The sequence below is a fragment of the Colletotrichum higginsianum genome, chromosome 1 (genome assembly GCF_001672515.1).
Source record: "Colletotrichum higginsianum IMI 349063 chromosome 1, whole genome shotgun sequence".
Taxonomy (NCBI): domain Eukaryota; kingdom Fungi; phylum Ascomycota; class Sordariomycetes; order Glomerellales; family Glomerellaceae; genus Colletotrichum; species Colletotrichum higginsianum.
The window spans coordinates 436,783-448,267 of NC_030954.1; the positions used below are offsets into that span (position 1 = coordinate 436,783).

The following is an 11,485-nucleotide window of genomic DNA, read 5'->3' on the forward strand; positions in this document are numbered from 1 at the left end:
AGCCCTCTTAATGGGCATGCCGTTGGTTATTGCGTCAAGGGCCTGATTGACTTCATCTTCGGTATACTGGCCCATAAGGTTGAAAAGAAGCTCTGAGGAAAAAATGAGGTTATTCGCATAAGTATAGAAAATGTTGTTGATGTTGAAAGTTGAGGGGTATGTTCTGGTGATGAGGCATTTGAGGCATTTTTGGGGTGCCGAAATGGGGGGGGTGCCGAAAAGTGGGTAGTCTGACTTACAGGCACGCCGGCAGGAGACCCATTAGAGGCCCAGGCTATCTGGGATGCTTTTTTCCCGGCGAGAGAAAAGGTCTCTGATGGCGCCATCGCTGTTCCGGACGAGCTTTATGCTGGTTCGGTGAAAACAGTAATGGGTCATCTTGAAGGCTGCGCTGGGCTTGCTGGCCTCCTCAAGGCAACCCTCAGCATTCAACGCGGGCTCATTCCGCCGAACCTGCACCTGGGCACCCCCAACCCCAAGATAGCACCTCTTCTGGGCCCAGGAAAGATATCTGTGCCAACCGAGCTTATACCTTGGCCCCAGAGAGAACCCGGTGGCAACTCTACCAAGCAGACACCGCGGCGTGCATCTGTGAACTCATTCGGGTTCGGGGGAACCAATGCCCATGTGATCTTGGAGTCACTCGATGACAGCGAAGTCCAACAGCAAAGCTCTTCTGGTGTGGTGGACGGCGTCCGCGAAGGGTCCAAACCAACTGCGCCGGTCATCATTGTACTCTCTGCCGCCTCCGAGCCGGCCCTCGCCGACTTGACTTCTCGATACGCAGACTACATCGAGAAACACCCGGGAGTGGACCTCATACGTCTGGGTCTAACAACCCAAAGACGGCGGACCAGACTCGCACACGGCATATCCTTCACCGGAAGGACAAGAGCAGCGCTGGTCCGGCAGATGAGAACAGCTTTCCAAGCGTTCCTCGACGGCGGCAAGATCGGCGTCATGTCGTCCCCAAACCGGCCGCTCAGCAAGCCCGTCGAGATACTAGGCGTCTTCACAGGCCAAGGGGCGCAATGGACTGGCATGGGGGTTAAGCTACTGGACTCATGCCCAACCTTTGCCCGCACCATCGCCGGTCTCGATGATGCTCTGGCCAAAACCATGACAGAAGAAGAGTCCAGGGATGGAACCACCAAGCCGTGGTCTCTCATTGCCGAGCTCAGAGCCCCCGCAGCCACATCCCGCGTTGGAGTGGCCGAATTCGCACAGCCGCTCTCCACTGCCGTACAAGTTGCTCTCGTTGATGTTCTACGTGCCGCCGGAGTCAACTTCTCCGCAGTCGTCGGGCACAGCTCTGGCGAACTGGCGGCTGCCTATGCGACAGGTCTGATTTCAGCTGCTGATTGCATCCGGATGGCGTACTACCGCGGACGGTTCTGCATGTTGGGTCGCAGCCCGAACTTTGACACCGCCACCAACGACTACAAGACGGGCGGCATGGTCGCCGTCGGCCTCTCGATGGACGAGGCACAGGCACTTCTTGCCGAGGACGAGCTCAATCTTGGCGGTCATGTCATCGTGGCGTGCAACAACTCCCCCAAAAGTGTCACTCTCAGCGGGGACCTCGACAAGCTTAGGGAGTTGAACGCGGTTTTGCGAGAGCGAAACATCCCGTCCCAGATGCTCAGGGTCGATCAAGCGTACCACTCGCCGCACATGGCTCGCGCCGGGGTTGCGTACCAAGAGGCGTTGGCGAGATGTCGGCTCGAAGCACCGCCGCGGCACCCTTCAAGCAAAGCGTGTACTTGGGTCTCGAGTGTTTACCCCGACTGGGACCCGATTACCACTCAAGACCCAGATGCGGTCCCGGAATCGGTCAGAAATGCCCAATACTGGGTAGAAAACATGATGTCTCCTGTGCGCTTCCGCGAGGCTCTCGAAAAGGCCGCGCCGCTCGGGGAGACTTCCCTCATCCTAGAGGTCGGCCCACACCCTGCGCTTCGCCGCCAGGTTGCAGATACGTGGGCTGCCGCGGGGAAGTCCTGTCCATACCGTGGAACCCTCGCCCGGGGTGCCGATGACTCCGAGAGTCTAGCTGGCCTTCTCGGCTTCCTTTGGCAGCATGGTGTACCGATTGACTTGAGCATTCTTGATTCGGCACCCAGCTCTCAGCAGTTGTCGGATGCCCCAGTCAAGGGCTCGCTTGCTTGTACTCCCCTTTCGGGGTTACCAACCATGCCTTGGCAGCACAACCGTGTCTACTGGCGAGAATCTGCCAAGTTGACCCAGTTCATCCACCGAGAGGAAGCGAACGGTCTCCTTGGACACTGCGTCAAGGGCGAATCGAGCTATGGCGGTATTCAGCCCCTTGATACAGAGAGTTCGGTTGCAGCGGGTGGGGGCTTCAAGATGCTAAGAGGATGGAGCTGGCGGCAGATCCTCCGTCTGAGTGAGCTCCCCTGGCTTAATGGCCACAGCGTCCAGGGCCAAATCGTGTTCCCGGCGGCAGGCTATTGTGTCATGGCGATGGACGCTGCGAAACAGCTAACCAAGGGCCTAAGGGGGCTCCCGGAAACCGGACTGGATACGGATCTTGAGCTTGAGGTTGTGGAGCTCCGAGACATCGAATTTGGCCGAGCGGTTGTATTCCCGGACAAAGGCAACGAAGGGGTGAACATCTCGCTGCATCTACACGACATCCAGTTCAAAAACCACCACAAAGACACCGGAACTGGGAGCGTTACAATGGAGCTGTGCGCCGCCTTTTACATTGAGGCTCAGCCTACTGCTGTCGGCGAACCAGGCCGCTCCAACGTCCCTCATGTGGCATGCTTTGGCCGCATTGTCGGCATGCTAGGATCGTCTTCGCGCAGGTCCGCTTTTTCAGATGCAATGCCTCCCTATGTTAAAGATCCCGTCTACCTGCAGTCTCTGTCGGCCTCCACAGTGTATGAAGCCTACGCTCAAGTTGGCCTGGAATATTCAAAACCGTTCCGGGTCGACACCATGGAACGATGCCTTGGCCGAGCCAGGTCGACTGTAAAGCATGCAAACGTCTTACCAGAGGGCCCAGGAATCGAGGACAGACCGTCCGAAGCAGAGAAGTCATGCTTCCCTGTGGCGTTGCTTGACAATGCCTTCCAGACATCTCTGGCAGGCTTCTCCGCGCCGGGGGATGGCAGATTGTTGGCGCCGTACCTACCACGCATCATTCGGAGATTACGAGTTGACCTTGCCACTTACGAGACCATGGTACATGCCGAAACCTGCATCCTTCTCGATGCCACCCTTCAAGGGCGTGCGGAAACCAAAGAGAGAGGGGAATACTCTGAAGGAGGCGGAACGGCGGCATGGGTGGCCAACGTTGAGGGCGTCATCATGGACTCACAAGGTGACCTGGCCGAGACCCATCATCGTATGATACTTCAAGTCGAGGACCTCAAATGTGTCAACCTCCTTCCGACCCACGGGCCTTACCAGGAAGGCATCTTCAGTGAAGAGATTTGGAGTCCTGACACGGAAGATGCCTTGCATGAGTTTGCTTTCGAAGCAGATGGACCTGGCGAGAGAGACGCGCTGGAGGTGGTCGAACAGCTGACACATTACTACATGTGTCAGGTGTATGAAAGTTTTAGTGCCGAGGAAGCGCATGATGAAGCCAAAACACCATGGTTCATACGACGGTTCTGGGAGTGGCTTCATCATCGCCTAGCCCAGGATGGTCAATCTGCGTATCGAAACCCGTGGCGCAACGATGACGGCCGCGTCGAGCGCCTCATGCGGCGTGCAGAATCAGCCAAGCATCGCGTTGAAGTAGAGATCCTGCATGCCGTCGCGCAAAACATACTGAGGGTGATGCGACAGCAAGAGGGGCCAACTATACTCGAGGTCCTATTGCAGAACGATATGCTCGCACGGCTGTATACCGAGCCTGTCATGTATGCCCGCGCGAACCGCTATCTTGGTAGAGTAGCGGGGGCGATCTCGCACCGATATCCTCGATGCAAGATATTGGAGGTAAGCTCTCAAGAGTCAAACTTATCACTCTCTCACATATTCAATGCCCGAGACGCTCAGACTTTGTGAATGATTCAACTGACACGCTCATCAGATTGGTGCAGGCACGGGAGGTGCAACAGGAGCCATGTTTAACGGCCTCGACGGGGCGTACAGCTCGTACACGTTCACCGACATATCGAGCAGCTTCTTTGCGAAAGCACAGGACAAATTCAAAGACGAGGTCGACCGCATGGTTTTCAAAACTCTCGACGTGGAGAAAGACCCAGCAGAACAGGAATTCTCGCCGGGCACGTACGACATTGTGGTCGCCTCCAACGTTCTACACGCCACCAAAGACATTGAGCAATCCCTTACTAACGTCCGGAAGCTTCTCAAGCCAGGTGGATTCTTGCTCCTCTTGGAGATCACGGACGTTGACAAGGTTCTCGTGCCTTTCCTGATGGGTGCCGTTCCCGGCTGGTGGTTGTTCGAGGACAAATGGCGGGCGGGGACGTATAGCCCACTTCTCCCAGCATCCAAATGGGATCAAGTACTCCGACAAGTTGGGTTCGATACGGGGACCGAGTTCGTGTTCAATGATATGGAGAATGAACACCTGTCTAGTGTCATGGTTGCACGAGCGACAGACCAGGAGTGGAACGCCTTCCAGAGTGGCGCGACAACTTCGAAGACTGCTTTCAAGACAGACAACCTTATGATCATAGCGGGTCCGAATCAATCTGGTGGCAACCTCAGCTCCAGCGGTCGTTTGGCGACTGGCGTTGTATCAGCGTTGTCCCAGTTCAGCAGCACCAAGGACCACCGGCATCCTCTACAGATCGCCACGCTCGACGGCCTTGAGGCCGCGGCGGCCTCGCCCCTTCTCGGGAATAGCCTGATACTGGTCGTCTCGGATTTCGACAAGCCGGTGCTGGACGACACAAAGCCCGCAGAATGGGAGGCTCTCAAACACGTCTTCACCCGGGCAGGTCATGAGATCATCTGGGTAACGCGGAGGAGAATCCGTGGCGATGATCCAAAGCAAAACATGATCGTGGGACTGGGGCGGTGCGCTCGTTTCGAAAACCCGGCCCTGAAGCTCCAGTTTGTCGACCTGGATGATGAGAACTGCGCCGACGCTATTAGGACTCTGGCGCTGATGACATGCCAAGCACGTGTTATAACGCCGGTCGTTCGAGACACCGGCTCAGGCGACACGGCCTGGCTGCGTTCGATGGAGCCCGAGGTTGCCATTGAGAAAGGTCGACTGATGCTGCCGCGTCTCGTTCGTCTCCGTGACGCTGATAAGCGTTACTTGGCGCGTCGCGCGGGCCTCGTGCCAGATGACGAGGACCCAGTAGCCGAAAGTGATGCGGACGAGGACCAAGAAAGGCACTGTTATGGGGCTTCTAGGGATAAGACTCCGTCACGATCGAAGGAAAGCTTGGGTAGCGTGCCGCATCCAGATCTTCCGCAACTATCTCCTCCACTGTCAGTGGATGAAGGTTGCTTTCCTGGCTCCAGCCCTGAGCGAGAGCTTCGTCTCTCACACCCACATGGACTTCGACTGAACGGACCACACGAGGCTCCCCTGTTCATCTCGCTCTCGAGTGATGGGGAGTCAGGAAAGGCCGTTGTGATATCGACACGCTGCCCCGACGATCCGGCCATCGCCTCGACCCAAGCCGGTGCTTTCCCCGTGTGCGCTCCCAAAGAACTTTTGGCATCAGCAGATGCTGAAGAAGCATTCCTCTCGGCAGTTGTCCATTCTGTTGCGGCAACCATGGTCTTCCAAGCCACAATCAACTGCGGGGAAGCTTCAGCGGCCATTGTGGTGATAGAGCCGAACGCTACTTTTGAGCATCTCCTCACCCAACTTGCAGAGCGACACGAAACCCACTTATACGTCGTCACGTCTAGAACGCCGCCGCAAGGGAGATACCGCAGCAACACTGACACGTCATTGGGTCCGGTGGCTGTGAGTTACCTCCACCCAAGACTTTCAGCCCACAAAGCGAAGACGCTGCTATCCAAGAATAGGGCCGGTGTCATCGTGGACTGCACCTCCTTCAGGAGCCCTGGCCTTACTACTGAATTCCCTTACAACGCGATAAGCTTCGAGTTCCCCAAGCATTGGAAGCGTTTCAGCGAAGAACAGCCTATGGCATGGGTCAGCAAGAGTTGGCAAGCTTCAGCCCCCGGTCAAGTTCCTTTCCATCCTTCGAGCCTACCAGTATCAACCAGCGGACTGTCCACTCTCGTTGGAAATGCGATCGTCCTGGCAGTAGACATGTTGTCAACGTCTGATGCTCTGCTCAAGACCAACAAAGTCGCCATGCTTGACTGGCGTGCCGAAACAAGGACGACAACGCCAATCCACAAACATGGACAGACCCAGACCCGTCTTCTTCCAAATCCACGAACTCTCTTCTGCCCGGACAAAACTTACCTTTTTGCCGGCATAACCAGCGATCTCGGACTATCCATTGCCAAGTGGATGGCCGAGAACGGCGCCCGATCGTTTGCCCTGACCAGCCGCAGTCCAAAGATTCCACCCGTGTGGCTTCAGGAGATGAGCAAGCTCGGCGCCCAGGCGGTCCGCGTATTCAGCATGGACGTGACGGATCCAGACTCCGTCAACCGCACATGCGACACAATCAGCAACTCCATGGCCCCGGTTGGAGGCGTCGTATTCGGCGCCATGGTTCTGAAAGACACTCTGCTGGAGAACATGCCCCTCGAAACCCTACAAGCGACGATGGCCCCCAAAGTCAAGGGCGCACATCTCGTGGAGGATTATTACCGAGACACCGAACTCGACTTCTTCATCTTCATGTCGAGCATGTCTGCCATCGTCGGGATCAGGGGCCAGTCCAACTACTGCGCGGGAAACATGTATGGCCGGGCGCTGGTCGCCAACCGTCGCGCGCGCGGCTTGGCTGCGTCGACAATCGATCTCTCCACCGTGTTCGGGGTTGGGCATTTCGCCAATGCGGGAGCCTCCAACCTTCAAACAGTCCACGCCAATCTGGAGGGCTTCAACACCTTGGCAATCGGCGAAGCCGAGTTGATCGATTCCTTTCATGAAGCCATCTTGCGGGGGTCACCGGAGGCGTCCGCCACAGGGGAAGTCATCATCGGGCTCGGCTCCGAGACGGCCATGTCTCCTGACCAACCTGTCCCGGCTGCTTGGCACGATAACCCTCGCTTCGCAAACTTCACAGCGCGTGCTGATAGGCGACATGGACCAAGGGGAGGTGCCGGGACGGGGGCAGGGGCCCGAAGTGCCGGGACTGGCAGAAACGTCCGCGAGGAGCTGGCACGCAGCACCACAGAGGAAGCGCGGTTGACGACTTTGAGCACCTGTTTCGTCGCCCGGATCCAAGAGATTATGCAGCTCTCTGCGTCTACTCTAAGGATGGATGTTCCGCTGACGGACTTGGGCATTGACTCGCTGGTTGCCGTTGATTTGCGTGGTTGGTTTTTCAAAGAGCTCGAGGTGAGCGTTCCTGTTTTGAGTATTCTCAACGGAGAAAGCGTGAAGGATGTATGCCGAACCATACTCTCGCAAGTATAGAATCTTCAGGTTAAGATAGAAAGCATGGTATTTCAGTTTGAAGTAAAGACATAGAACCCGTCGGACATTTCCCCTCAACTACATGGTGCAGATAGGTAAGCAAGATAGTAACTAGCGTCACTTTTTTCTTATTGAAATTTGGTTCCATTGAATTTAATGAAGAAAAACAACTTGTGAAGGATGAGCTGGACTCATTCGATCAGTGATGGATTGTAAGCTTTCGACTGTCCAGCACAATGAACAGATGAGACAGCCTCGTAGTAACTTGAACCAGAAACACAGCTTGGGTTCCCTTTCCAGCATTGATACATAGCCGACACGAAGTACATGGAACGAAATCAAGCTACAGTTCCTGGTCGTTCCCTAAGGGCCGGGCGAAATCGAACCATCAAGGGCCTCTTTTCCCACACGCCGTAGATTTTCAAGCTCTCCATCCAACCGTCGCTCTCGGGAGCAAGTTGAAGGTCAAACTCCCACAAGATCTTGGCAAGTATAGTGCGCACTTCTCCATACGCTAAGTGTTTCCCGATGCAGTTTCTCGGACCAGTCGAAAACGGCTTCAAAACGCCTTTGGTGTCTGCATCGTACAGCGTCCCGACTTCGCTCTTCAGCCAACGCTCCGGCCGGAAGGAAGAAGATTCAGCAAAATGTGCCGGCCACCGGTAGGCGGCCAACTGATTGACAAAAACCTGGGAGTTCCCAGGAACAAAGCGCCCGGCAATGAAGTGGCCCTCAGGAGGGGTCACTCGTGGCAAGGTTGTCGGAACGGGGGGGAACAATCGTAATGTCTCCTCAACCACCCCGGAAAGATAGGGGAGATTTCGGTCTGTGGTCGTTGTCATGTGAATCTCATCGCCTGAAGCGAAAGCGCCGCGGATCTCGGCGGTTAAGGTCGCCAGTGCCTCCGGATGTTGACACAAGAGGTAAGTTGCGCCTGAAAGAGTCATTGCCGTGGTTTCGGCACCGGCCATCAGAATGTTGGACGATGTCATCATCATCTCGTCATACGAGATGCCCGTAGGGGTGTCCAGGTTGCGTATCACGTACTCCATGAAATCGCTCCGGGGCTCGGTGCACCCCAGCCGACGGTTCAGCTTGTTGATAAGAAGTGTGCGGTGTTTGTTCTTCTTGAGCGGTAGCTTGTCGGACGTCATGACAACCAAGAGGAGCTGGTCCAGGCGGAGAAAGTCTCTCATGAAGCCAAGCAAAAACATGGCTTTAACGATGTAATAAAGATTGTCGATCCATTTCTGCAGACCCCCCGACGTTAGGTTCTCTACTAGAATCGAAACTACCCCACGTACGTACAACAGAATTGTATACAGAGATCCGCCAAGGATGATGGAGAATTTACTTACATGTAGTTCGTGGGCATCATCCTCCAGGCAGCCGATGTTCTCTCCGTAAGTGAGATCGCCAACAACGTCAAAAGTGGCGAGTTGGTACCATTTCATCATGTTGATAGGCGCATCTTCTGCGACCGACCGTCGCAGCCTCGCTACTAGTTTGTCAAAGTATCGCCCGATGAGGCCCTCCTGGTCTCTGAGGGCTTTGTCGGAGAAGCCGTGTGAAAAGTTGCGTCTTATCCGGCCGTGGGCCTTGTCATCACGGACAAAAACCAGACCCTGAGCCCCATTAGGCGGGCTTGTCGGCACAAATTCCTTGGCTTTTTTCAACTGTTTGCGGCCATCATGCTTTCCGTGAATATCTTCCCAGGCTCTTTCGTCAATGTAGGACACCGCCGAAGGCCCGAGACGCACCACTGGCCCGTATTCAGCATGCAGGTCGGCTACTTTGAAAGCAAACTCCCCCTTCATTGCATAGTACGTCTGCACTAGACACGAGGCTGCCCATAACTTGGGGCCTGGGTATCGGGCTAGGGGATGGAGAGTGACTCGATAGAGCCATACCGAAGACCAGTAAAGAGTGGAGAGAAGAACGATGAACTCGACAAGCAACCAGATATTCACTGCTTGAGGCTGGCCATGTGCCCCTTTCGCCACGGCGGTGTCGTGGTGAGAGCCGACATAGGGGTCTGTCATCGTATCCTAAGTTGAGGCTTGGTGACCAAAGTGTGCGAATAATCGAGTTGGTAGACTGGAAGGCTTCGTCGACCTAAGGAACTGGCGCGTTATTGCCGCTAGAGGGAGATGATTTCCAAACAACTGACACCAAATGATGTTATGTGGATGCCCATCAACTTTGCTTTGGCCCGGGCGAAATCTCCCGTGTGAAGCCTGTACGTGCTATTAGGCTTGAAGGACTCATTAGCTTTTCCTGAAGTACTTGATGGCCAAGGGTGTCCCAGTTAGAATCCAAATCATTTTGGATTTTGGACGAATCGAGACAATTCATTTCAGAGGGGAATAAAACCCCCGAGGTTCGCGTCTTGTCCGAACCAATCGGCACTTTACGAATGCTAAGGCCATTCCATGGTTGTTCCATTCCTTTTTCATAGGCCCGTGGGCCTGGAAGGTTGAAATGAATTGAGCCAATTGGCCAAGCCTCGGAACCAAAGAAGCGTGGGGTTCTCTGTTGTTGGGGTTCGAAGAAAGGGGATGATAGAACTCGTGTCTCGTGCCCAATCATTCCCAAACCAACACTTCGTATGTCAAGTTTCTACCCATTTTGTGACCAAACAACTCTTCACAATGCCTGCACAAGCAATTCCAGTAAACATACTTCTAATCGGAGCGTCCGGTTATATCGGCGGCTCCGTCCTGGCTCATCTTTGCTCCCGTCCGAACAATGCCGGCCTTCACATTTCGGCACTTGTGCGCAAACCGGCGGATTCGGACGCCATCAAGAGCTCGTATCCCCAGGTAGAAACAGTCCTGGGCGATCTTGGCGATGAAAGGCTTCTCTACGATGCGGCTGCGGGGTCAGATGTTGTGATTTACGCGGCGCGAAACACCCAAGAAGGCGTCGAGCCTCTCATGTCAGGGCTCGCTGGTGAGGCGAGGAATGGTCTCGAGAGCTCTCAGGAGCAAGCTTCAAGAAATCGCCCTGCACTTTTCATCATGCTCAGTGCCATCATATCTCTCGCGGATCCAAAGAACCTTCGCCTCGGCGAACCTCCTTTGGACTCCAGCAAGGCTATGAGCGACGTGGAAGACAGGAACGCCATCATGAGCCTCCCAGAATACCACTGGCATGTAGCACAAGAACGGGTTTTCATCCGTCTCGCAGCAGAGAAGGGCCGGGGCATCATCACGCCGGTTGTGATGAGCCTTCCATTTACCGTGGGCAACGGGACAGGCCCGGTCCGGACCCGGGGCTTCGTGCACGACTACGCCAAGGCTTTGCTCCACCGCCCGGGCAAGAAGCCCTTCGTTATGGGCCAGGGACGCAATGCTTGGAGCTGGAGCTCACCGCGCGACTTGGCCGCAGCCGTGGTGTTTGTGATGGACTGGTGGAAGGGAAACCCGAATGACAACGACCTCCAAGGCTACATCTATGCCGAGTCTGGGCAACTGGAAATGCGCAAGTTAGCCCGCTACGTGGGTCAGGTTTCCGGTTCCGTTTCTGCCGGACAAGAGGAAGAGCCCAGCACATCGTCGGATGGGTGCGAATCGCTGCAGTATCCCCAGTTCGCGGAACTCATGCCGGAGCTGCCTGGGCTTTGGGGTGTCAGCGCAGTGTGCCAGGCTGATAAATTGAGGAGCAAGGGGTGGAAGCCTATGGCAACCAGCTGGGAGCCGCTTGTGGACGAAGTTGTCAGGTCTTCGTGTGTCTAAATTGCTATCTTGCTCATGGCTCGAATATTGTGAAACCATGTTTATTGCTCACTAGTCATGAATCGAACTGGTAACGTTTGTCTATTCGTCATCGCCCTCGGAAACTGTCATGACGCGAATTAAGCCTCAAATTCGTTGTCAACAGAGATTTAAGAAGCTTTTGATGAAATGCTGCATGGAAACTTGGAACTCGTTGCCATTTCATAATAATTAA

The 11,485-nt window shown here is 55.1% G+C and overlaps 3 protein-coding genes across 3 annotated transcripts; 2 read left to right on the forward strand and 1 right to left on the reverse strand.

Annotated features, from left to right (window-relative positions):
• Window positions 1-369: 369 nt before the first annotated feature.
• On the forward strand, window positions 370-7,534 carry CH63R_00145 (Hybrid PKS-NRPS protein; the record flags this gene model as incomplete). The annotated part of the gene is made up of 2 exons (XM_018295120.1): window positions 370-3,975; window positions 4,070-7,534. 2 exons carry the CDS (start codon window positions 370-372, stop codon window positions 7,532-7,534), a joined length of 7,071 nt encoding a protein of 2,356 aa, XP_018163482.1.
• A 338-nt stretch (window positions 7,535-7,872) lies between these two features.
• Window positions 7,873-9,576, reverse strand: CH63R_00146 (Benzoate 4-monooxygenase cytochrome P450; the record flags this gene model as incomplete). The annotated part of the gene is made up of 2 exons (XM_018295121.1): window positions 7,873-8,784; window positions 8,893-9,576. 2 exons carry the CDS (start codon window positions 9,574-9,576, stop codon window positions 7,873-7,875), a joined length of 1,596 nt encoding a protein of 531 aa, XP_018163483.1.
• A 609-nt stretch (window positions 9,577-10,185) lies between these two features.
• On the forward strand, window positions 10,186-11,271 carry CH63R_00147 (Nucleoside-diphosphate-sugar epimerase; the record flags this gene model as incomplete). The annotated part of the gene is made up of 1 exon (XM_018295122.1): window positions 10,186-11,271. The coding sequence occupies one exon, from the start codon at window positions 10,186-10,188 to the stop codon at window positions 11,269-11,271; it is 1,086 nt and encodes a 361-aa protein (XP_018163484.1).
• Between the last annotated feature and the right edge of the window lie 214 nt (window positions 11,272-11,485).